We start from the raw sequence: 24,172 nt of genomic DNA, 5'->3' as shown, positions 1-24,172 counted from the left end.
CAGTGTTTTTCTAGCCAAAGCTCAGATGAAAAAGGCTGCATTCACCAAATGGCCAGAAAAAAAGTCAGTCATTCCATTCATTTTTTAAATGTTTTTGGTCCGTTCCAAAACCGGTATCTCACAACGAAGAGGTCCAGATGAAAAAAAAAAAAAAAATCCGCTGGCAGCGCAACACAAAGTGCAGCAATTTAACACACATCACAAAGTGGGACCTTGTGTCGTGCGACCGCGTAGCGTCCTGCCGCCGGATCTGCAGTGGAATCCTCCCGCCAGCGATGTTTGTTTGCTTCCCCTCGGCTCTGTGGACTTGAAGTTTGCCCTCTTGTTGGTTTTTCTCAGACCCCTTTTGCTCAGAGTGTGAGGAGCCTGTCTGCTTCGCTTCACTTAGCTTTGGAAAAACAAATGGCCAAAATAGGCCGCCGTCGCATCCTAAACTCCTGACTGTCTGTAGAAAAAAAGTCTGCATCTTAGAGCCCCCCCAAAGAAAACAAACAATTCAATAAATAAATAAATACATACATACAGTACATACATACAACATATGGTGCATACATACATACATGCATACGTATAAATACATACGGTACATACATACATACAAATATACATACATAGATACATACGTACTGTACATACATACATAAAAAGTACACAGAAAAGTCATTGTTGGAGTGCGGGACAGCCTGTGACATGTTTGAATTAAAGGTCCAGTGTGAAGATTTTTTAAGGAAGCCCGGCGGTGCAAGATGGCAGCTAACCAGGAGCAAGACCCTTGCTCTATGTATATTCTTATATATTTGAGAACCATTCTAAGAGTAGCAAAACCAAATTACTGCAATTGTCCTGCGAGTCTACCCCTTTATTAATGTATTTATGGGCACTAAGCTATTTATTACCAATACAAAAATCAGAAATCAAGCCAAATTTTTCACACCTTTTAAAGCTGTTGACAAGCTGGAAGAGACTCCCGGCTGATGAAGCGTGATAGCCAGCGGGCTCGTTTTGCCGCTCATTCACATGCAAGACGCGGCTGCGAAGCGCACCCGTCAAATAATCCCGTGATAATAAATCAAGTAGATGTAAATGAAAAGCCGTTGTGACCGTTTCGTCAAAACAACAACAACAACACAACAACAACTTTGTTGAAGGGATAGCTCGCGGCTCGGTCAGTGGGAGGGTGCGAAGACGACGTGGGAGAAACGCATCACCCGTCGGGATGACGCGAGTTCCGCGAGGTCCTCAGAGCCGGCCGCCACTTCGGCTTCCTCGGCTGCTATTCACGGAGGGGGAGCACACCAGTGAGTGCTCCCCCTCCGCACCTCTCCTTCCCCTTCACTCCATCGCTCTCACTCCGACCTGCCCCTTTCATCTCCGTCCGCTCCTCTGCCCTCCTCCCGCCTGTCCTCTCTCTTACCCTCCCCCCACCCACCCCACACGCCCTCTTCCTCGCTTTCATCCCCTTTAAACGCTTTGCCGTCAGACTCCTCCCAGGATTAGGAGGTAAATCTGAAACAGCATTAGCCACCACCCCCAACCCCCCCCCCCCCCCAAAAAAAAAACCTATTTGTACAGGCGCAACAGGTGCGTGCGATTCTAATCGGTGAATCAATGTCATTTTCACCCAATGTCACGGATTTCGACAACACATTTCGTAATTTCAATAATGTCGCTTTCAGTTTTTCCGCACATCCAAAGGTGATTAACACCGATGATCTCTGCAAGGAGCTGGCTCCAGCTCGGCTAATGAAAACAGATCAAACGATTATGCAAATGTGTACTTCAGACTGTTGTGGTGCGCCTTCCCGGCCGTCGCTGCGCATTCATATGAAGTGTTTGCCGAGGTCACGTGTGCACCTTCCCACCGAGGGCCTCGTGAGACGCGACATTAGCTGCGTTTCCACTACAGTTTTCCGCGAAAGTTAAGTGATGTTTCTAAAATTTCGACAAAGTACAATCGCGATTTGCAGGTGTTGCCATTGAGCGGTGTGATGCCCATAAGCCGTAATTGTCGTAAAGTCTCGTCGAGCGGAACGTAATTCTTGTAAAATCTCGTCCACCGAGATTTACGAGAATTACGTTTGCGTTTGTTTGCCATCAAGAAAGCCTTCTATTTCTCTTTGATTACTTGTAAAAAATAATCTGTCTTCTCCTCCGTCCAAACATAACGGCCATCTTTACTTGAATTGAAGTGGTCACGTGACCCCCATACGTCACATTCGGTGACGCATAAATGCGAGAAAAGTGTTTCAATTACATTTTTTCAATATACTGTACCTCTGTTGTGATACTTAAAAAATTTGAGAGTTTTTTCGAAATGTGGGCGTTTCCATTACCAGTTTTTTATTGCGATATTTAGGTTTTGCGCAATTCTAGGGGTAATGGAAACGTAGCTATTGGCACCGGAGCGCTGGAAAACATGATTTTTTTCTTTTTCACCCCTAGCACATTTTCTCTCCTGTTCTTCAGAGGCACGAGCTGCTGCTGAATGCCTCGGTCAACTGTCTGGGCTCCCTGCTCGCCTTCCTTCAGCGGAAGAGTCCCTGCACAGGTTGATACCAGTTCACATTTGCGTATGTTTTGTTTTTTGTTTGCTTGTTTTGTTTTTTGTTTTTTTTTCAAGTGATCTCAGCTCCGAGGCCCCTCGTGTTTGTTTTCCTCGACGCTCCACTTGCCCGCCGCTAGCCTTGACGGCCGCCTCTTTGGCAGGTCGCAGGCATCAACCTTCTTTTTTTTTTTCCCCCAGGCAGCGCGCAGAGCAGAACAGAGCAAAATTGGACTAAATTGATCCCAGTTAGTCATTGTGCCTCGTCTCTCTGTTGTTTGTTTATTTTTTTCCCCTCCTCATCCTCTCTGTCTCTCTCCGCTACCCGCGGGGTTGTTTTTCTGTGTGTTTTTGTGTGTGCGGGCGCGTGTGTTTAGCGCGCTACGTGTCGTGTCAGCCCTGGAGCCGATTCCTCCTCCGCTGTCTGCTGGACTCGGGAGAGAGCTGCCTCCTGCACCCCGTCACTCTCAGAGTCATCGCACTGGTAAGTGGGGGGCGGGGCGTTTGCATGCGCAAACACGTGCGTGACACGAATCAAGCAAACCCCCCCCCCCCCCCCGGGGTTGGGAGGTGGGAGCGGGGCGGTCCTGAGCACTAATAAATATTTAATATGACAAGTATAAAAAGTTAATGAAGGAAATGAAAAGCAGAGTTGATTAAGTTTTTTTTTTTCCTGTCTCATTAGAAAGGGGATTGGGTTACATTTGGCAGAGAGCTGCCCACCACGTGCGAACAGACAAACACAGACGACGCGTCACTCCGCTTCGTGGTGCGGGATGACGACCCTAAAGCCTGATTGTTGGCTAATGAATACGAGACAAAGGCCAGAACCGCCAGAATTTACACCAAGAGCGTGTGCGGCGCCACCGCGGCAATCGCAGCAGGTAGAGTCGTTCAGGCAGGAAGTCGACGATGTGAAAACACGGTGGATCCGGTTGATTGTCATCATAATATACAATGTGCAGGATTTTGTTTTTCTGTGTGCTGTAATTTTACTTTGACACGTCAATGTGATGTATCAGCTTCAAGGCTGTTCAGTTCGGCCGTCAAGCGATAAAGCAGATTTCACTTTAAATCGGAAACAATGATGAACAGAATGCAGGTAAACTTTAAATACCAGCAGTTTGGTTTATTATTATTTTTCTTTTTTACACACAGTGATACTTTGAGTCACAGTTGGGACGGCCAAAAGAGTTTTGTTTCACTGTTTTATTCTTTAAATACAAAACGAAACTACCTGGTTGTCGTGCGATCTTGCAATCCTCGCGTACACCGATGGAGCCGCTGCGTGAGACGCCGCTGCTTGGAAAGGCGTTTGTGAGAGGGCACAGAGCGTTTTCCAGACGCTCCACAGACGCTTTTAGTGTAAATTGGTGGCTAAAGGGTCGTCTCTGTCTGATTGGCATCTTCAGATTATTGCTTTTTCAAAAAAAAAAAAAGAAAAATCAGTCGCTCAAATTGACTTTTCGCTCTTCTCCGTCTCCTCCCTAATTGACCTGAGCTTGATTACACAGTGTTGGTTGGTTGGTGTTAGTGTTATTTTTCTTGCAGCTTCTGAAGCACGGGAGCACGGCTGTGCCGCTGGAGCCCGATGTGCTCGGGGTAATTGAGGCGGCGGAGAGGAGGGGGCTGAAGCAGCTCAGCAGTGATGCAGCGCAGGCCCTCGGGCTGCTCCTCTCCCAGGTAGCGGCCACCGGCGGTGTCGCCGCAAACAAAAACACAAACAAACCCCCAAATCCACGTGATATTTTGTCAGTTTCGCGTTGACGTGATCACAATGAAGCGTCATTGTCGACTTGCATCGCAGCAAACAGAACGACATTGCCCCAGGCTTGACAAACCACAGAGTCGGTCCTTGTTGTCGCTCTACTGTTTTTCAATTAGATTCGGCATATTAGCCGCAGCACACAAAAACACGTACAGGTGGTGAAGTCAAACCCACTGTAATAATAATAATAAAACTAAGGGTGACATAGTAGCACACATGCATTTAAGGTGAATTTGTGAAGTCTAAATTGTCCGTAGGTGTGTGGGTGTGAATTAGTGTGAATTAATGTTTCCCATGTGTCCAGAATGTACCCTGCCTTTCCCCCACGACAGTTGGGATCGGCCCCAGCAGAGTGCAGGGGGAAGCGGGTATAAAAAAAGGATGGATGAGAAAAATGATAATAACGATGAATTTTATGTTTAACACAGATTAAAAACAAGCGAAAACAACATACACAAATCAAACATCATAAACCAACTGGGAGAAAAAATGAATTAAAAACTCAATTAAATCAGAGAAAAGTGGGAAAGACCTAATAAAATCTTCAAAATGCTTTTCTACAAAGGTAAGTTTTACGAAAAGCCTCACTGTACAACACGAGCATCAAAACGCATAAGAAAAGACTTTTCACTTTTCAGAATCTTACCCTGAGCCGTCACAAATTATATATGCATTTTCCCAAATCCCAAATCTTTCCCAATTGCTCGTGGGACAACTTTTCAAATGGAAAAATGCCGGTCGAGTCTGCCATTCCCGCTGTGGGGTCGCCACTTTTTTTTCTCCAACTAAGAAAAGATCTGTCTGCCTATCATGGCACTTGTTTGGATCAAGTTTTTATCGGCTTTCCAGTGCCAGAAAACTGGCTCGTCATCTCATCCTGTGCAAGTCCCTCACCACCGTTTGGTCCTGCAGTACTCAGTTTGGCTCAAAGTGATTCACAAAATGAAGATGTATTGGTGAGAATTCAGACTCAGTCCAGGTTAAGATTTGCAAGATTCTGTCTCGTCCCCATGGCCGGGACTTTGGAAATAGTGTCTCTGCTACTCATCACACCCACCTTTGCCGCAAACACACCAACACTGTCGAACACACAAACACAGCGTAGTTGGTTATTGTTATTGGCTGGAAGCTGACGCAGTCAGAATTGCTTGTCTCGTATGGCGGCGCATGGCCTTTTCCTTTGTTCGTTTCTTCCCGCTGACCAAAACAAGAAGTTATCAAAGTGTGATGGTGAAAATTTGCATTTTAATATCCCACAAATATCTGTCTGTAGCAGTGCCACTGTGCTGCTGTTTACGCTGCCAAGTAAATGAAGCCCTCTGAGGTCGTTGCCGTCTCGGAGGCGCATTGAGGAATGATTGTGCAGTTCATTTGAGAGGCGCAAAATAATTTGGCCGGGAAAAAAAGAAAAGAAAGAAAACCTAAGGCGATGAAGTTTATTGTGGAGCTTCACAGGCAACATAATGAATTACATTTTCTACCTGCTAGGGCCGCCGTGTTGTTACGCTGTCAGAGCGAGGATGTTAAGCTTATTGAATTTCCAAATGCATTCAACCAGGGCAGAAACAAGCGACTCTGTTACAGATGTAAGGAATTAATTATTTGCTTTCCTCTAATTACACACGTGTTTTCGAGCGGAGTGGCTGATGAGAGCAACCTTGCGCCCCTGCTTTGATTTCCAGCGCTAGCTCAGCTGATCCCGCCGTGTCCTCGTTACCCGGCTGGTGTTACTCATCACATCAGACTTTGGGTGGGAGGGACGGTGGTGCTGCGCAACGCTTCTAAATTGATGTATTCCCTGTGAAGATTTTTGTTTTTGACACGAGTTGAACACGGCTACTTGTGGCAAAGGCGGCGACGGCGGCGTTAGCTTTGCCGCTCACGTCGGTGGCTTCATCTCGGAAGCGCAGATGGAATATCAACGCTCTCACGGCGCTAAGCGCTTTATTGGCAGCATGGAAATGACCAGAGACTCTGATGCTGGATCTGTATTTTGAGAGTGGCTCAAAAAAATCAGAGCAGTGGCAGAGTGATGGCGCATACTGCTGCCAGGGTCCACCAGGGAACCGTGTGTGTGTGTGTGTGTGCGTGTGTGCATGTGTGTGCGTGTGTGTGTGTGCGTGTGTGTGTGTGTGTGTGTGTGTGTGTGTGTGTGTGTATGATTGGAGTGATAGAGTGACTGGAGTCAGGGCTCAGTGTGACAGGGATATTCTCAACAGTCTCAAGACACGATCAAGACAAGTTTTCTTGTCTGTCATTTTCTCCTCTTCGATCTGTCTGTCTCACACACACACAAAGCATTGACTGTGACAATTGAATGGTCTGGACTGCAGAGAGATGCAAATTCTTGAGTGATCAGTTCGTATCATACATCCCTCCCTGCCGCGCATCCCAAAGCAGCTGTAGTTGAGTGTGCGACCATGGATGGGCATCAGTCCCGCACTGACCAGCAAGACACGGAACTTGGAGTACATGCCACAACAGCACACACTTGTCCGGTGTGAATAACGACGATAGCAATACAGTTTATTTATAAGCGCCTTTCTCAACGCTCAAGGACACTTTACAAAGGTAAAAAAAAATGCAGTAAAGCAACAGATAAAGATACTGTCCACAGTAAAACAATAAATAATGACAAAATGGAACAACGCAGTTGTAGAGAGAGAGAGAGAGAGGAGGCTATCTTGAACAAATGAGGTTTCGATGTTATGGATGGCCGATGGGAGTGAGCTACAGAGTTGGGGATCAGAACGGCTGAACGCTCTGCTCCCCATGGTGTGTGCATCGCTCCTGGCGAGCTGGCAGCCTCTGGGACGATAGCTTTTAACCCGTGTGTGATGATGGTGATTGGTGAGTGCCTTGCAGGACTTAATAGGCTTCAACTGCAGGCATTTGAGAGTCAGTATGATGCCGCGAGTTTTTCACGATGCTCTTCCAAGAAAACCAAAGAGCTTGCTGGGGAAGAAATTGGCCATGAAGTGCCAGAAACGGCTACAAGGCGAGTTTATGGTAACGCTATTGGGTCCGTCACTCATGGTCCAAATTGCTTGGAGCGATGGATTGAAAAAGTGACATCGATTGGGAGAGATCCACATTTGCGGTGTGGACAGGACAACACCTGCCTGTTCCCTGTTGAAGAGTTGTGCCTAAATTGTTGTGGCTTATCAAGTAATCCAAGTTGAGGATGACGCATGGGAAAATGTGTTTTGTCACCGAGGATTGCGTCAATGAAACCTGCAAAATAATGAGATGTCCCTTGAGTGCACTCGCCTCAACTAAACACAGCATTGGGTGTTAAAAAACATTGTTTTCCGTTCATGTTCTTGATATACCAATGTCAATACATCACAGTCAATTAGGCCACGGATCAGTAATTTGGAGAAGTTTCAGGGTGTGGATACTTATTCAAGACGCTGATTCCTGGCCCAAAGTTTTCAAGGGTCGGTGTCAGTGAAGCTGCAGTCTGCACAGCATACTGAGCATGTCAGGTCAGAACCGCTTCCTTAGGGAAGGTCCATTTTAATATTCTCTGATGCCTGTAGAATTCTGATGCCCCCACTCCCCAACTCTGTCACCAAAACAGTCAGATCTGTTTCTTTAGCCCACTGCTGGGTCTGGGTCTGGGTCTAAATTGCTCTTACCCTTTTTTACATCCACCTGATCCACCTCTGTTTCACACTTAGTACTTTTTCAATGACTGAACCGTGTTAGAACAGCTCTCTCTCTTTGATCCTGCCCTTTTCTTCACCCTCTTGGTTCTCAAAATACCGTCCTCGGTTGGTGGGGGGAGAAAAAAAGACTTCGGCTCTTGCAGCAGTATACGCTTGCAGAGCGGCAAGGAGCCAGCAATTAAACTTGTCTTGCTGTAAACTTTTAAGAGTTCCAAACTCTTTTGGGTTACTCCTAGAACTACATTTGCTGTGGCAGACTTCTCGAATCAAGAAGTGCTTTCTGCTGCCTGGTGCGCCGAGCTGAGTGCTTCAAAACCCTTCAGTCATTAGAAGTCATTATCAGTTGCTGAATCTGTAATTGCAATTAATTAAAACGCTGCATGTGCTCTACACACTGGTCCTGACATACGCATACAAGAAGTTTGGAGAAATGTAAAATCACCTATTGCAGTAATCCCAACATGTAGGTATCCATTCCCTTAAATTATCAGTGCCTGTTGTTTTGAGATCGGGGGGCAGGCAAATGGTACAGGTCACCCTCCCTCAAAGCTCATCAAATACACAATCTAACAAAAACAAAACATGATTGTGGGCAAACTTAGACTTGCACATTCACAACGCTATGAAATAATGAAGTAACATATGAGAAAGAGTTGTTTTTGAGGCAAATGCATAGCGGGAACCACATTCCTTTGTGGAACGATTTCCGAAGCACATGTTTGTTGAGAAGAAGCCGATGTCTGATCATGGTGGTGGATAGCAATGGTCAGCTTCCTCTCAGTGAATGTATTGTTTAAAAGGCCAATGTCCCCACTAATATGTCTATCTATAGACTATGACAAAAGGTGAATTTTCCTAAAATGTTGAACTACAGTTAAACTGGCTAAAATTCAGTCATTTTGGATTATCTGGTCTGGACTAGACTAATTTTAATAATTTATTTAAATAGACGATAAATCTTGGTTTGTTAAAAAATTTTGTCAATTTAAATATTGTCTTTCATTTTTAAATGAAATATTGTGTATTCATAAGGTCTGATGGGTGTCGCAACAAGTTGGATGTTCTCCTGGGTGTGTTTTTGGCCCTCCTTAGGATGATGATCTCGATCCAATGTTAGTTAGGAACCTCCTCGATTGATCGGCCCTACTGGAAGCAGAAGCAGTAACACTCTCTCAAATCTAGAGAACACGCAAGTCCCTTGCCATGCGAAGGGGCCGGGAAAAAAAAACGACCTAGGTCTCAACAAGCTAGTATTAAGAGGAAAACATTTCAAAAGTTCTACATTGGTTTAAAAAATCAAAAGCAGTCCCTAAATCATTGCAGCATAATCAAAGGCATAATTAAAGAATCCCCAACATAGAACAGATAATAGTAACAGAATAAAACAGCTGAAACTGAAATCGCATTACTGATAATGGAAAATGACTGTTGAAGTCATTCTTTGAAACAGAGACATGGAGCAAACAATCCATTTTGGCAGAACGTCCTGTTCGGATCGGGACAATCAGCTTGACGGCTGATCAGTTATGTGAACTACACCGAGTGCGTCCCATTGTTCTGGTGGGTGGTCTGGCCCAATAATCTTGATTGGAGCATCCTTGCAAGAAATCATTAATCCCTGCAGCTTTCATTTCTTGCTCACTGCTCCAGCATTACTAGACAATCTTCACAGATCTTAATAGGATGATCAAAAACAGAGTTGGTCGGATGTTTTTCCACATTAGTTGTCTTTGAAAATATATATATATATATCAGCTTCCTGCTTTCCGCTTTATGGAATTTTCTGTCCCAACTCTACGTACATAAAAAAGATCAAATGACTTTGTTTCAGTTTTTGAGAGAAGGTTCCAGTTTCTGTATTTTGGCCCCTTGAACACTAAAACTAGATCCATTATAATGCAAATAAATTGTAACCTCACAACTCCATTCAACGATTTGTTGCTGTAGTTGTTGTTGTTTTCTTTTCCCTGACTCAGACAGTTTACTTTCATATCGCACCCCCCCCTTGCTGCAGTATAAGCATTAGTCCCTGTGTTGGCACTCTGCCTTGTGCTTCCTCACATCTTCCCGCATCCCTTCAATTCCTCATCCATCTCTCTGATGCCATTGTTTCCTTATTTTTGTCTGCTTTCATCTCAGCAAAATGTAATCCTTTTTTTTTTCTTTTTTTTTTTCAATCTTTTTTTTTCCATCCACCAAGGTCCTGAGCGGCGCCATGCATCCTCCACCCACAGACGAGCACAGGCAGAGAGTGAGGATCGTGTTGGAGGCCCTACAGGCGTCGGCCAGAAGTCCCAATCCGACCAGTAACATCCTGTATCCTCCCCCCGCACAATCTGCACCAAACACAACACAGGCTCACACAGCTCGCGTTACAAATACACATGCCTCCGTGAGTATCTGACAACGGCCGTGAGAAGCTGCAAGCACGTGCGCAGTGCTCTCGTTTTGCACCTCACTACATTTTAAGCGAAAACCAAGACGCGGGTCTTGGACGTCTGCATCCCTCTGAAAGAAGCGCCCCACACAACTCAGGTCAGCTGCCGCGCTTCGGCCCCCCTTCGCAAACCCAAAGGGTCGAGTGCATCCGTCAAGCGGATTGACTGACTCACGCACACGCTCGTTCTTCGCCTCGCCCACACGCGCACATGTTCACATTTCACAGCCCACAACGGTTCAGTTGGTTTCACTTTCCTTTCTGCTTTCAATGGGAAAGGGGGTTTGTCCCATCACTGTGGATAAATCGAAACGTAACACGGAGATCAAAATACCCGTCAATGTTCCAACCACTAGACATACAGAGCATGATTTTCGTGTGAAATTATGTTTAAAAAAATGTCTATGTCACGCCTGTTACCTCACCACAGTTCACAACCCCTTGACTTTAGTCATCAGACGCGTTGGAGACGTGTTCCTCTGCGTGTCTGACTTTGTGCTGAAATGAGGACGTTGTTCCTCTGACAAACCCCGTTATCCAGCCGTCAGCTCGGCTTTTTGTTCATATTTTTTTTGCTCGCAGCCGAGGTGTCAAGCACATTTGCTGTTTCAAGGTGTCTGGAGTGCGGTTTTAAGTTTTAACGGCCCCACGCCAATAAAAAGACCCGGCAGTTGTTCAACCTCCCCTGTGATTTTTATGGCTGCGCGTGAGATTTTACCGCTGCGTGGTGACAACAGTGGTCAAGGTGAACGTTGTCCTTACATTTGTCATTTTAAAACCATTTGTTACATTAGCCATAGCCTGACCTCATACAGGGCAGGGCTCCTTTCAGACAAATACAAATACTCTGCATCCCAGACGATGCAAATAAAAGATGACTTTAATTTGAAATACAAATACTTGTGATTGATGTCACAGGTGGAATAGGGACAAGTTAAGCTGGTGGCAGGTATATTCGTTCCAAGTTTCCTTTTACGCAGCTAAAATTGAAAAATAGACTCATTTCTTGCTAAAAGCAGATGACAGATTAGTGCAGGGAATTGGTTTTAATTGTTTAGGGACCCGGCTAGCGTCTTGGCTGTTGCAGTTGGTTACACAAAGCCATGTGCGCCTGCATCAGGTCGCAATAGCAATTTAATGATACATGTCAATAGTTGTAGGGTTTTTGTTTGTTTGTTTGTTTGTTTTTTAATCTAACGATTTATTGAGCATTAGCAATAGCGTTCAATGAGGCGGAAATATGTAAAATATATTACAGTGAATAGGAAGAAATGTTATTAAACGGTCGAAACGGGTAGTTTTGTGCTCATTTCGAAGGAGGAAGAATACGAGAGAGAGAGAGGGAGGGAGGGAGAAGCGAAAGCAGCCCCTCACGCCCTCCTCCTCCGCCTTCGCGGTGCGTCCCCCTCTAAACCGTCCGTGCGGAAACAGTATCCGCCTCCCCGCTGCTCGCACGATTAGCGTCCGTCCGCCTTCGCTGTCATTCGTCCACGGCGAGCCAGCCGGTGCGATCGTGGCACTGGCGGAGTGGCGGAGCGGCGAGAGTCGCATGTAAATGAACACCTCCACCTTGGCGTCGCCGTCAGCCGAGCATCGATCACCGAGCCGGAGGGTTGTGTGTGTTTGCGTGTGTGTGCATGTGTGTGCGGGTCGGGGCAACTCGACCGTCGCCGGCGAGCTGACCTCTGGACGGAGATAGCGAGGTTTAACGCGTTCCACTTTGGGAGCGAAACGCTTGTCCATCCGTCGATCGCCGACGTCCCTCGCCACGGAAACAGTGAGTACATCGCGAGTTCTTCTTCTTCTTCTTCTTCTTCTTCTTCTTCTGAAACAATCTGTTGTGTCCGCCGTGAGATCCAGGCGGGACGATCGACCGCGGTGACTAGGAAAGCGATTTAAATACTTGCCTAATTCCCCTTTCCAAAAAAAGCATCTATTTTGCTAACTCCACATCAACCGTTTGCACGCTAGAGCAGAGTTGTTGTTGCTGATGCTGCGGACGTGCTTCATCCGCGCCTGTAAGACGCGCAACCCGGCGGCGTTAAATTACGCAAAGTCACACGTTCTTTGACTTGATGGCGCGCTTCTCGAGGAAGACGCGGAGCGGGGGGAGGGAGGGGAGGGTGTTGCGAGGGGCGTTTGCAACCAGTCAGCAGTTTTGTCACCAACGGTGCACGCAGCGGTCGTCAGCCAGATTGTCATCATCACCGTCGGCATCACGCATGCCCCGTGGCGCCGGCGTGAACGGCGAGCCTGGCAGATGTTGTCGCACCTCCTCCTCCTTCACCACCATCACCACCTGCAGCAGCCTCTGGATGGAGTTTGCTCTCACCTCTTTGGAGAGGGGAGGGCAGTTTTGCATCTTTAAACGAACCAAAAAGCACCAGCTGATAACCACCTCCCCCTTTTGAAAGATCATCTTTGTCATCCAGGTTGATTGGATTAATTGCACATTGCAATGGTCGTCTCCCAAAACAGGAACTCGCGCTTTGCCTTCTTCTTTGTCTTCTTCCTTTAGGAAAGCGTAGATATTATTGGCGGCGAGAGGAGGATGGGGGGGGTCCTCTGGACGAGGAGGTTTGCGTGGGTTTACGTGGCTCCGACAAGAAGCGCCGGCTTGTTAGTCCTCCCATGGGCAGCCAACATGAGAGTTCCACCTTTTTTCTCTCTCTCTCTCTCTCGCCGAGCAGATTTGAAGCAGACCTCCCACATCGGTGCGTAAGCTCGACTGGTGCTGGATCCAGCGGTTGGATAGTGCCGAAAGTGAAGGACCATGTGGATGCTGGTGGGCTCGTTGTTTGTTTTTTGGGTGTTTTTTTTTTTTTAATTTATTTTTTACGCCAAGCGAATTGACCATCATGTAAACATGGCTGTGAACCAAGCCTTTAACGAATCGGGGACAACAGGACCTTTGACTTACTGCTCGAGTTGGGCATCGATTCTAATTCCTCATTTTGATTCCCGTTTCTAACGACTCTCAATTCCAATTCTTTTAAAGAGGCACACTTTTGAATGCTGCCACACACACCGCTCCGCGGCTTCTTCTTCGTTGGTCATGGACGGTGGCTTTTTCTTCGGCGGATTGGGCATCGGGATCAGGAATTGAAATTTAAAGATTTGAACAAGTCCGGTAGACTCGGAACGTTCATCCCGGTTCCAATGGATGCTCGTTGCTCGTTGCCCAACCCGACTTACAGGTAGGTTTTTCCCCTATAGCCTTCCAAAACGATCGCCCTCCTATGTTATCACGGCGGTCCGCCTCCCAGTTAATAGACGCTTTCAGACTCATTCCCATGCTGTCGGCACCCCATTAGAGATGATTGATCGGCTCTTAATGGACCCCCCCATCCTTTGCCGCCTCCTGCTTCTAGAAGTCTGAGCACTCGGCGTCGTTGCGCGGAAATAAAACCTTCACAGTTTCCGTTGAATTGCGTCCCGCAATTAGAACCGCCCGGTCAGGGAGTACGTTGCTGGAAAAGGGCCGCAACGGTGGAACACGACCCAACATTTCCACTCTACCTCTCCCCCGGTTGTTATCTGGAAACTACCGAGGCACTTAAAGATGCTGGGAAGCTGTGACTCTCAGAAGAACGATCTCAGGATGCGCAAATTGACTCCGGTCAAACATCGCGTTCACTCGGCTGCCTCGGGAAAGCATTTGTTTCTGCCAACTGTTAAGGAGGAGGGTGGCGGTGGGGGGGGGTAGACAGCTTGATTTCAAATAAGATGGAGCCGAGGCAGCAACGATGAATGAAGAGGCACGGCGCGGTCCTGTGGGGATTTATTGCCGTGTTTTCAAGGCCCCGTATTGAGGCCATCATGATTCATGATGTAGAAGAAAACCACACGTCGCCCTTGAAAGCAGCGTATTTAGCCCTCTGTTTGTGCTCAGTTTTTTGTTGGTCGTTCCGTGACCCTGGAGTTAAAAACGTCCTGGGGCTATGGCGAAGCTGGCCGGGGGAGTTCGTCTCACCCGTTCTGACATCACAAAGGGCAGCCTTCCAACTGAGTGTTCAGACAGGCTGCTTTCTAAAAAGGCAGAGAAAGCAGAGGATGTAACCGCTGCTGGATGTTGGAGTCGGGGATTGGATACTGCATCAAAATGGGACTTTTGCGGGAAAGAAGAAGACGAAGACGAAGAAGTTCTTCTTTTGAAGAAGTTTTCTGCCGGGTGTCTGCCGCACGACGGGGAGAACATCGCCCTCTCCCTCCCCGCTATCGCACTAGTCCGACATCCGTTCATTCCGAATCCTCTCTCTCACACCCTCCTCCTCTCCTCCCCTCCTCACTCCCTCACATTCAAGGTGAACGGCAGCTGGTCTTGTAAAGATTAATTCTGCCTGTGCGATATCAAGTCCCCGCCACTCATTATCCCCTGGCGCAGACCTCTCTCCCACCTTCCCCCACCTCACCGTGCAAACTTCTTTCTTTCTTTCTTTCTTTCTTGCTGCTGCACCTCAGCAAAAGTTGGGATGAAATATTCACCAGGAAAGCTGTTGTTCGCCGCCGCAGGGCCTCGCCTTCCTACCCCTTCCCCGGCGGCTCGCCGGCCTTCTTCTTCTTCTTCTCTTCTGAACCGCCGCCACCGGGCTCTCCGTGCGTGCCTTGCACCCCCGCCCCAGCGCCTCCGCTTGCCCCCACATCATCGATAGAGCCCCTCGTTAAATTATGCATGAATTATGTGAATTATGTCTTGTAGCTTTTCATCAACACTGCCCCCCCCTCCCCCTCTTCCACGAACCACCATCTCCACCGCTCTCCCTCCTCCCCCTTTCGCGACTTTTGTTTTCTGCGAATGTTTTCTTTAAAAGGAGATTTGGGGGGGGGTGGGGACGGAGAAAAGTCCTTCATCAGCTTTCCATTTTGATGAGGCTCTATTTTTAGCCCCCCGTATTTATTTTTCTCACTTTCATCAGCGCCTCGGCCGCCTTTCAAACGTTTTTTTTTTTTTTTTTTTTTTTTTTTTTTTAAAGGAGCCCCCAGAGGAGAGGAGGGGAAAGAAGGAAGGAAGCTGCAACCGGATGAAATTGTTGAGGAAGAGCCACCGCTCCGGGTGCAAAGTGGGGGCAAGGACTCGGCGTAGAGATTCGCCGTACAGCAATTGTAAAAAGTTCCCCGGGGGCGGGGAAGCGTCGGTGGGTAGTTTGGGGAGGTTGTATAGGTGTCGTTTTGAAAGGGGGCTCTCCTCCTCGAGTACGCCGGATATTGACTGCGCAGCACATTTTTCTTTCTTTTTCCAGGCACTCTGTCACAGCGAGGCAGGGCAACGAAGACGCTGCGGAGGAGAACGTTTGCTTCATGAATTAAAAAGCAAACCGTTTCAGGGAAAGAAGTGTTTTTTTTCACCTCAACAGAATCCCTGTTCGGATGTATTAAAAATAAGTAAATAAATAATGCTGATGGCCGCAAACTCTGTAACAAATGTTTTCAGCATGGAATTGACTGTGCGATTCGACTCCCTCCTCCAGGCAGACGGCCGCCTCTCTGCCGACCCCTGCTGACCATGCGGAGCGCGTGTGCCGTGGTCCTGGCGCTGGCCGCCTCCGCCGTCGTCGCTCTGGGCTCGGCTGAGCAGGACGGGCAGAGGCCGAGACACGACTCCAACCTGGAGATCTGTATCCTTCCGCCACCGCTGAGAAAAAGGGACCTGTGGCTCCTCGTCGTCAATCCCTCGTTAACGTGACAGACGGCTTTCACGGGCGAGCGGCCACATGATTTATGCCCATCTGTGTGTGTGTGTGTGTGTGTGTGTGTGTGTGTGTGTGTGTGTGTGTGTGTGTGTGTGTGTGTGTGTGTGTGTGTGTGTGTGTGTGTGTGTGTGTGTGTGTGTGCGCGCGCGTTTCTGCTCCTCAACTGCCCTCCAGACAAGAGGTTGTTTGAGACCAAGAGGAAAGATCAGCTGAACGCGCTCAAGAATCTGGTGGAGCTGAACGACATCAATCAGCAGTACAAGATCATAGACATCATGCTCAAAGGTCTCTTCAAGGTAAGTGTGTGTGCGCGTGTGCGTCTGCAGAGTTTGTGTCATGTTGGGTAAGGACATAGGTGGGCATGATTGGCGCAAGCACTGTCGAATGTAAATACATCAAAGGGTGAGAGGCAATAGCCATCAAATTAACCACGCGTCTATTAGCTTCCCGCCGAGGAAGTGTGGCGAACGAAGGGGAGCTCCTGAGCTGAACTGGGATCAGTTTGAGGCGCGAAAGCGGTCGGCGTGAGCGCGAGACGCAGGCGCGGCGGTTAGACGGTGACAAGGTCGTTTTCAAGGTCGTCCGATCCGTTCAAAGTCGCCGTGAAGGCTCGGGTCGGGAGTCGGGGTGTGAGCTGCCCATGGATGTATTATAAGAACTGGATACAGGACTGGCAATATGGCGGGGTGCTGATTTTCCCAGTGGCCACTTGTGGTACTGCAGCAAAAAAAATCCCAAGGGCCCAGAAAGCATTTTTCCCATTGACCGCAATACGAAAATAAATGCCTTTAAAACGGCTGACAGGACGACCGTACACCGAAACGCGATTCATAGCAAATCTTTCTATTGTAGATTTTTCATTTATGTCTCAGCTCGTTCTGATTGGCTGCGTCCTGACGTGTCTGTGAGTGACGTTCTCCAGGATCGTTCTGATTGGCCAAATAGATCACGTGAGTTACAGAGGCATGACGGGAAGTGAGACTACTGCGCATGCTCTGTGGGCCCATTAATGCGGAAGTCCGAAACTTTTTCGCCGTATGCGCTGGGTGAGCAACTCCATTGAAATGAATGGGCTGCCATGTTGGACTCTGGGCGCCTGGAGCTGACAGATTGGACAGCGAATGGAAGTCAGTGGAAATATGAAGAACGCGAGAAATGTTGTTGTTTTTTTGTGTGTGTGTGTGTGTGTGTGTGTGTGTGTGTGTGTGTGTGTGTGTGTGTGTGTGTGTGTGTGTGTGTGTGTGTGTGTGTGTGTGTGTGTGTGGTCCACACAACCAGCCACAGGTAAGGCTTGGACCTTTTTTTTTTCTTTTTTTTTTTTTTTTTTAAACATTTCATAAGAGTCTGGCCTTCGTACTTTTCACATCATTCACATGCACCTTGAAAATGTTCTGGACTCGCACTTCACTCCCTTTTTCTGTTTTTATTCTATTTGTTTTGTTTTGTTTTGTGTGTGTGTGTGTGTGTGTGTGTGTGTGTGTGTGTGTGTGTGTGTGTGTGTGTGTGTGTGTGCTTAGGATATTTTTTACTCTGCCTATCTTTTTCTTCATCTCTGTCGAATTGAAAGAAGGTCATATGTTTCTCCTTTTTCATTGCACTAATAAAAAAATAAAAAAAAACTCCTTGCCCAAACCTGTTTTTAATACGAGTTCCCAGTGACGTTAAAAAAAAACTAAAACATTTGTATTTCACACGGCGCCTGCCTTGCACTCTCTCTTGGTAGATGGAGAGAGATGTCGAACGGGTTCACCAGGCGGTGCCGCCAAGTGAAGGGGAAAAAAAATGTGTCAAATCCGCCGATTGGATTCACGTGCGCGTGCGTGCCGGCATTCATCTGAATGTTAATTTGGACTCAGAGAGGCGGCGGAGAGCCGCTCGCTGCTGGATGAGCTTTGCATACGTTGGCCCGCCTCCCTCCCACCATCCCCCACACCTCAAGAGAGCCGTCAGAGAGTCCTCCTCAAGGACGATTCGCACAGTCAACCCTCAGCGGCCTAAACACCTGGTCAGCATTTGTGTGTGTGTGTGTGTGAGAGAGAGAGAGAGATAGAGAGAGACCTGCATTGAGCCTTCAAATGTTTTCTCCCCAAATCAGATAAATTTAACAATGAAAACATTTAGTGCTTTAGTCCAGCAGACACAGGGTCTGTAGATATGTAGATGTAGAATACCATGTAGAATGGCCACGCCACTCAAGTCCCTCGGAAGACCCCCCTCCACACTCCTCACCTATATCTAGAATCTAGATCTAGAGGTGTCAAACATACGGCCCACGGGCCAGATCAGGCCCGCCAACTGTGTTTTTCAGGCCTGCGAGATGATTTTTGCAAAGTATTAAAAACTAAATTTTTTTCAATGAAAGAAACTGCTGTTCTAAACGTGTCCACTTGATGTTGCAATATCGTTTCTGCAAACAAACTAAATGTTGGGACTGAGCAAGTCGGCACAAGTACAGCCACTCGCGTCTCCTATTCGCAACTCTCATTGCGCCAGAATGTCTCTGTCGAAACAGACAAAGTTGATGCAGAGCAGTTGCCAACTTGGCGACTTTCTCACCATGGCAACTTTTTTTTTTTTTTTTTTTGTCAAGAGCGACATGCGACAAATCTAGCGACTTCTCCTGGTGTTATTGGAGACTTTTCTGGTATTTTGGAGACTGACATGAAAGCAAGTATCGTTCCTCCGCACTTCCTGTTGTCAGCGAGCAGCGGGTGTTGCCGCGCGTAGGAGCAGGGAGGAGACCCTCAGAGAGGAGACCCTCAGAGAGGAGACCCTCACCACTCTGCGCCCAGGCAGCAAATGAGTCGCTGAACCCGCCCTTTCTTACAGAGCGGGATGTAAATGTCCATGTTTATTCATGGTTACATTAAAATAAATCACTGCTTTTGACTCACACAGCCTCATTCACTTACTAACCCTTAATTCTAAGAACTTAGTCCATCCACAACCCTCTTAAATTGCTTGGTTAAAAATAAAGGCTAAAGATATGTGACACTCATCAAAGCAGCAGTGAGACTCCGACCAGCCAAACCTCTTCACTAATTAACAAGCCAACGATACTGCGCATTGAAACGCAACTGAACTTGTTTTAGACACAATTCCAGAAATTGTCAATCATATTAAACAATACCATGTTTATGAAAATGATATTGGGTAGATTATGGTTATTTTTACGATGTTATGACAATTCCATGATTTTACAGGAAGGGCCCACTTGGGAATAGATTTTCCTCTATGTGGCCCGTCAACTAAAATGAGTTTGACACCACTGATCTAGATGGAGAAGAGCTTTTTCAAACGCTGTTAGCAGCTATTTGTTAGCCGCAGCGCCAGCCCGCCCGACCTTTAAACACATTCTTAGGGCCGTTTACACGGAGACAGATTTTTTTTTAAATTGCCCGTTTTGGAAAACAAAGCTGCAGCTGTATTAAAAAAAAAATCCTGTTTACACAGATACGACTGAAAATGATTTAGCACCTATGCCAGGCCTGAAATTTACTCCCTGAATGCGGAAGAAGAAGAAGAAGAAGAAGAAGAAGAAGAACACCTGACGCACGGCGTTCTTTCTGCTTGGAATTACTTTAGAACAAAAAGCTTTAAAAGCTCCATGTTAAGGTTGACTGGGAGTCGTGCCAGTAAAAGTTTGCTAACATTTTTGTCATTCAGGTTTCCTGTTTCAATATCCCAGTCCGCCGACCCAAAACAAAATCAACAGAAAGTAAAATGGGAGGTTTGCAAATCGCTTCCGTTGGGTTTATTTTCACTTTGCGCACGATCCACGATGGATCCACGTGCACCATGTGTTACTGTTCACCGTTGTTAGCGCTTTGTTGTAGCGGAGGTTTAACGGGAAGACTGCTGGCTGGTCATTAGTCGCAATAACAAGTCTGTTGACCCAAGTGGTGGTTGTTGTTGTTATGAGTGGTCGTCTGCACCTCACGGCGGCTCAGGTTGCAGAGTGGGAGGGAGGGGTTTACAGCTCCGACGTCAGCTTTTCCCAAAACAAATGTCAGTTTCTGCATTTACACGAATCCGGGCAAGGCGGCGTTTTCAAATGTATCCACCCTGAGGAGCCTTTTCGAAAAAGTGCGTTTTCGGTGTGTGCAGATTCGTGGAAACGCAAGGCAGAACCACATAAATATTTGTGCGTGTTCAGAGAAATCCGTATTTGTGTAAATGGGGCCTTGGCTTTCACGTGTGTTTCTCACTGAACTCCTGCGTCTTCCCACCTCTCAGGTGCTGGAGGATTCGCGGCAGATCTTGGTCGCGGCCAACATGCAGCCCAATGACCCTTTCCCCATGGACGACAAGATCAAAGAAGGTTTGCCGCCTCCTCCTCCTCGTCCTCCTCCTCCCGCTCTGCTTTTCAGAAAACCTCTTCCATTTTAGAAGCGACACCCTTCACATTTTGCGCAGTGTCAAACGTTGGCATGAAATATTAGTCGGTGGAGATCTTCAGAGTGCTTCAAAAGGTCTGGGGGCACCAAACAGGAGCAAAATAGATGTATTTCTTGCTTGTTGCTAACAAGAAAAAGAAGAAAAATGAATTCTTATGCTTGATTCGTGCGTCTGCCTGGTTGGTGGATGACCGGACTGAAGAAATTCCACTTGGAGATTTAAGATTTAAGAGTGATTCTCAATGCAAATATATCACAAATGCATGATCACCGAAAAGCTGATTTTTTTTTTTCCTCCTTCTTTCTGTTTTCCTTTTTTTGTTTGCGCTGCAACAAAATGATCCACTCCGCAGCTTACTCCCACGTGGTGGAGAACACAGCGTTTTTCGGCGACGTGGCGCTGCGCTTCCCCCGCATCGTCCACCACTACTACGACCGCAACTCGGACTGGGGGGGCCTGCTGCGCTGGGGCCTGGACTTCTGCAACCTGACGGGGGTGTTCACGGGAGGAGCCCACCAGCACGTCCTCACGCTGGTAAGTCCCGACCGAGTCGACCCCACCTCGGTCGCGCCGGGCGGCTGCGAGGTTGTCGCCGTGTCAAACGAATTTGAGATTTTTTTTTTTTTACCCCCTTCCAGCCCTCTCATTGGTCTCTGCATCCTCTTTTTTTTTCCTTCAAAAATTGAATTTCTCCCACCGAGCGTTGCGACCTTTCCAAAGCCTAAAATGAGCAGATAAAAAAGAATCGCCCCTCCCCCTCCCAACTTCACCCCCCTCTAATGTGGATTAATGAAGCAAACTCTTGCGGGATTAGCCGGTGACCTTAGCAACGTGCCAAGAGAATCATAAAGTGGATTAATTCTGCGGCCAGCGGCAGCAGCAGCAGCAGTTTGCAGCATTGACTTGTCCGGGCCTCGGCGGCCATTTCAGCTCTTCTTCTCGCGCCTAGCATTCTGCGTTGCATTGTGGGTAAAGCTGAGGACGAGAGACAATGCACGTAAATCTTTTGTTTGTTTGTTTGTTTTGTCTTCTCGGCAAATGCGTCAAATTTCCCGCAATTCCGTGGATGTGCACACGTCTGTCTTTGAGGCAACGCTAACGTGCGCCCTCTTCTTCTTCCTCCTCCTCCTCTCTCATCTTTTGCCACCTGCCCCACTGCTGCCCCGCCCTCGGCTCATCCCATCGTCCTCAGATGTCGCAGGAGCTGGGGATTACGGAGAAGACCCCTGATTTCATCAACCCGTACCGCACAGAAAGGGACGACGTGAGTGCACAATGCACAATTACGTCAACATTATGTACATAATTTGTAAAATAATCCAACTGTCCATATAATGTCAATATCTTTTTCCTTTCTTGCTCCACAAATATTTCATTTTATTTCTTTTTAATTCATCTAATTTTCCTTCTTTTTGCAATATATTGTTGCTGTCATTCTGCAAATTTCCCTAAAGTGGGATTAAGGTTTAAAGTTTAAAGGTCCAGTGTGTGAAATTTGGCTTGAATTATAATTTTTTTATATTGGCAGCTTGAAATACTGCCCATAAATCCATTAATGAAATTGTATAAATAATTTGGTTTTCCTACTATTAGAACGGTTCTCATGTATTGCAAGTAGTATTGCAAGGGTATTGCTCCCGGTTGCAATCTTGCACCGCCATATTTCTAAGGAAGCCCGGTGTGGACAATCCAGGTGCCTGACACCGCGTTTTATAACTAGTGTGACTTCAAATAAACCAACGAAGAAGAAAAAAGTGTGTATGTATGTGCAGGCCGCCGTAGTTCACTGGCAAGCTGAGGAGGGGGGAGCCAGAGTGAAAGACGCTGCATTTTGAAATGTAACCACTTGATGTCACTGTTTCTTCTTCGAGATGTCCAAATATGACAAACTTGGGGTGAATTCCAATTCCTCCCTTAACCCTCAATCTCAATCCTCAATCTCAAAAATGCGCGCACCCGCGAGGTGCAAGTGCTGTCCCGATTCTAAGGACGTCAAGTTGAGGGAGGAGTTTAAGGGCTGTATCGCCCTCAATATTGAGATTCTCCGGCACCACCCTTGGCAGTAAGGGCTACCCAGAAGGCACTGCGTATTTTCGCCAAGACATCTTCGAAAAAGATCGCAATGTGAAAGCGAGCTACAAATGGAAGTATTTTCTTAGTTAATAAAGATATAAATATTACGAAACCATTTTATTGTCTTAGTTTAAGACTTTTTTATGGATTATTGACATCGTTGTTGCGTAAACATTTTTTTTTTTTACTTTACGAGGTTTGTCAACCGGACCGGCGGTCCCGGCTTCACGTTACTTGTATACCTCGTTGTGTAGCGAAGGAGGACTTCTTCCTTTTTCGCCCTCTTTTTCTTTTTCTCCTTCTTCTTCGTCGTTGTCGTCTTCTTGACAGACTGGACGTGGCTTTGGCGTAAGGCCGCCCCCCACAGTCTGAAGAAGTAATTGCACTTAAGGGGTGTCCCATTTCTAAGCCCTTACACTTATTTTTGAGGGCCAAAGATTGAGGGTTAAGGGCGAGGGTTGAGATTGAGGAGTTAAGTGAGGAATTGGAATTGGCCCCTGGTCCTGCTCTGCTTTTTTTCTGTTGATCGTTCACAGGAAAGAAACTATGTGGGAACCACTGGATCCATGGTGTTTATGGTTCCCCAGTTTAGTTTCTACTTGCAAATAAGAAATTAGGCTCCGCTATGTCTTGTGTGTTGTAGCTGACAGAGTAAGAGTCAAAAATAAATACCCCAAGAATGAGCATAAACTACGGCCAGAACCACAATAACACAGTAATACATGTATTACACACCCCAGTTGCAATTGAGACCTTCATTAAAAAATAGAATAATAATACTTATAATAAGAAGAATAAGAATAATACAGTTTAATTAATACCGTTTAAGTCACGTCCCACCTTCGTCCTCAGGTGCTGCACACCGCCGAGGCGTTCCAGAAGATCCTGAGGGAGGAGGAGAAGAGGAGGAGAAAAGAGGAGAAGAGGAAAGAAATCAGGAAGGGTCCCCGCATCTCGCGATCCCGTACCGAACTGTAGCGCGGCGCCGCGCTCAGAGGTCACTGTGGTCAGGAGGGCGGCCGCTCGGGGCGCAGGTGCCGCGAGGCGAGCCGCAAACGAGCCCGATGATGTGAAAAGCGCGACAGGAAGCCCCTCCCATCTCCACCCCCACTCCCTCCTCCCTCTGAGCTGGGTTCATTACGGCTCCTCGGGAGGCCTGGATCGCTGCTCGTCGACGGCCTTCTGGAACGGGTGAGTGTGCAACGTTGGAAGGCGTTCCAGGAAATCAAGAAAGAGGCGTTGAAGGTGACTCGCTTTTGGAATAACGAAAAGAAGTGTTGGTATTATGAATTTGACTCCATAAGTTTGCAACGGCCCCCACCCCCCCACCCCGAAACTCCCCGACGGTACTGGTGTGTGCGCTCTAGGATTCCGAAGTCGGCTCATTCACTTACGATGTGTGTTGTTGCCAAACGCAAAAGAGAGCTGGCCTGCTGTAGCCTCGGTTGTCCTTTAAAAAGATCGGCCACACGCTTTTACTATCTTAATTAGTTTTATACTCAAGACTTCTGGATGGTGTCAGATAGATTTTGTCTCCTAGATTGCTGACCCAAGTCCCACCACATTGTTTTGTTTGCCCTTCGAACTATATGT

At 47.2% G+C, this 24,172-nt stretch overlaps 2 protein-coding genes across 10 annotated transcripts in view; both read left to right on the top strand.

The window, feature by feature from the left end:
• mei1 (meiotic double-stranded break formation protein 1) overlaps positions 1 to 12,024 on the top strand; it is a 62,931-nt gene extending 50,907 nt beyond the window's left edge. For all 7 annotated transcript variants that reach the window (XM_076023619.1, XM_076023622.1, XM_076023621.1 and 4 more), the window contains 5 exons: positions 2,467 to 2,548; positions 2,920 to 3,026; positions 4,094 to 4,225; positions 10,182 to 10,297; positions 10,877 to 12,024. In XM_076023619.1, the coding sequence (XP_075879734.1) occupies positions 2,467 to 2,548; positions 2,920 to 3,026; positions 4,094 to 4,225; positions 10,182 to 10,297; positions 10,877 to 10,925 (486 nt within the window). In that variant the 3' untranslated portion in view covers positions 10,926 to 12,024. The remainder of the gene's footprint in view (positions 1 to 2,466; positions 2,549 to 2,919; positions 3,027 to 4,093; positions 4,226 to 10,181; positions 10,298 to 10,876) is intronic.
• Positions 12,025 to 12,047: 23 nt separating this feature from the next.
• ccdc134 (coiled-coil domain containing 134) lies at positions 12,048 to 23,580 on the top strand. 3 transcript variants are annotated; one of them, XM_076023633.1, is made up of 8 exons: positions 12,048 to 12,195; positions 13,109 to 13,203; positions 15,887 to 16,033; positions 16,283 to 16,404; positions 20,345 to 20,429; positions 20,859 to 21,040; positions 21,699 to 21,770; positions 23,432 to 23,580. In XM_076023633.1, the coding sequence occupies exons 3-8, from the start codon at positions 15,922 to 15,924 to the stop codon at positions 23,555 to 23,557; spliced, it is 699 nt and encodes a 232-aa protein (XP_075879748.1). In that variant the 5' UTR covers positions 12,048 to 12,195; positions 13,109 to 13,203; positions 15,887 to 15,921; the 3' UTR covers positions 23,558 to 23,580. The 3 variants fall into 3 exon arrangements, with proteins under 3 accessions (XP_075879748.1, XP_075879747.1, XP_075879746.1); XM_076023632.1 differs by lacking the exon at positions 13,109 to 13,203 and having other exon boundaries at positions 12,061 to 12,195; XM_076023631.1 differs by lacking the exons at positions 12,048 to 12,195; positions 13,109 to 13,203 and adding an exon at positions 13,567 to 13,615.
• The last annotated feature ends 592 nt before the right edge of the window (positions 23,581 to 24,172 follow it).

This window comes from Nelusetta ayraudi, unplaced genomic scaffold, assembly GCF_046127955.1.
Source record: "Nelusetta ayraudi isolate G7.1 ecotype Tasmania unplaced genomic scaffold, CSIRO-AGI_Nayr_v1 ptg000016l, whole genome shotgun sequence".
In the NCBI taxonomy this organism is placed as follows: Eukaryota; Metazoa; Chordata; class Actinopteri; order Tetraodontiformes; family Monacanthidae; genus Nelusetta; species Nelusetta ayraudi.
The sequence above is the reverse complement of the archived record's forward strand: the minus strand, read 5'-3'. Positions and strand labels throughout refer to the sequence as shown.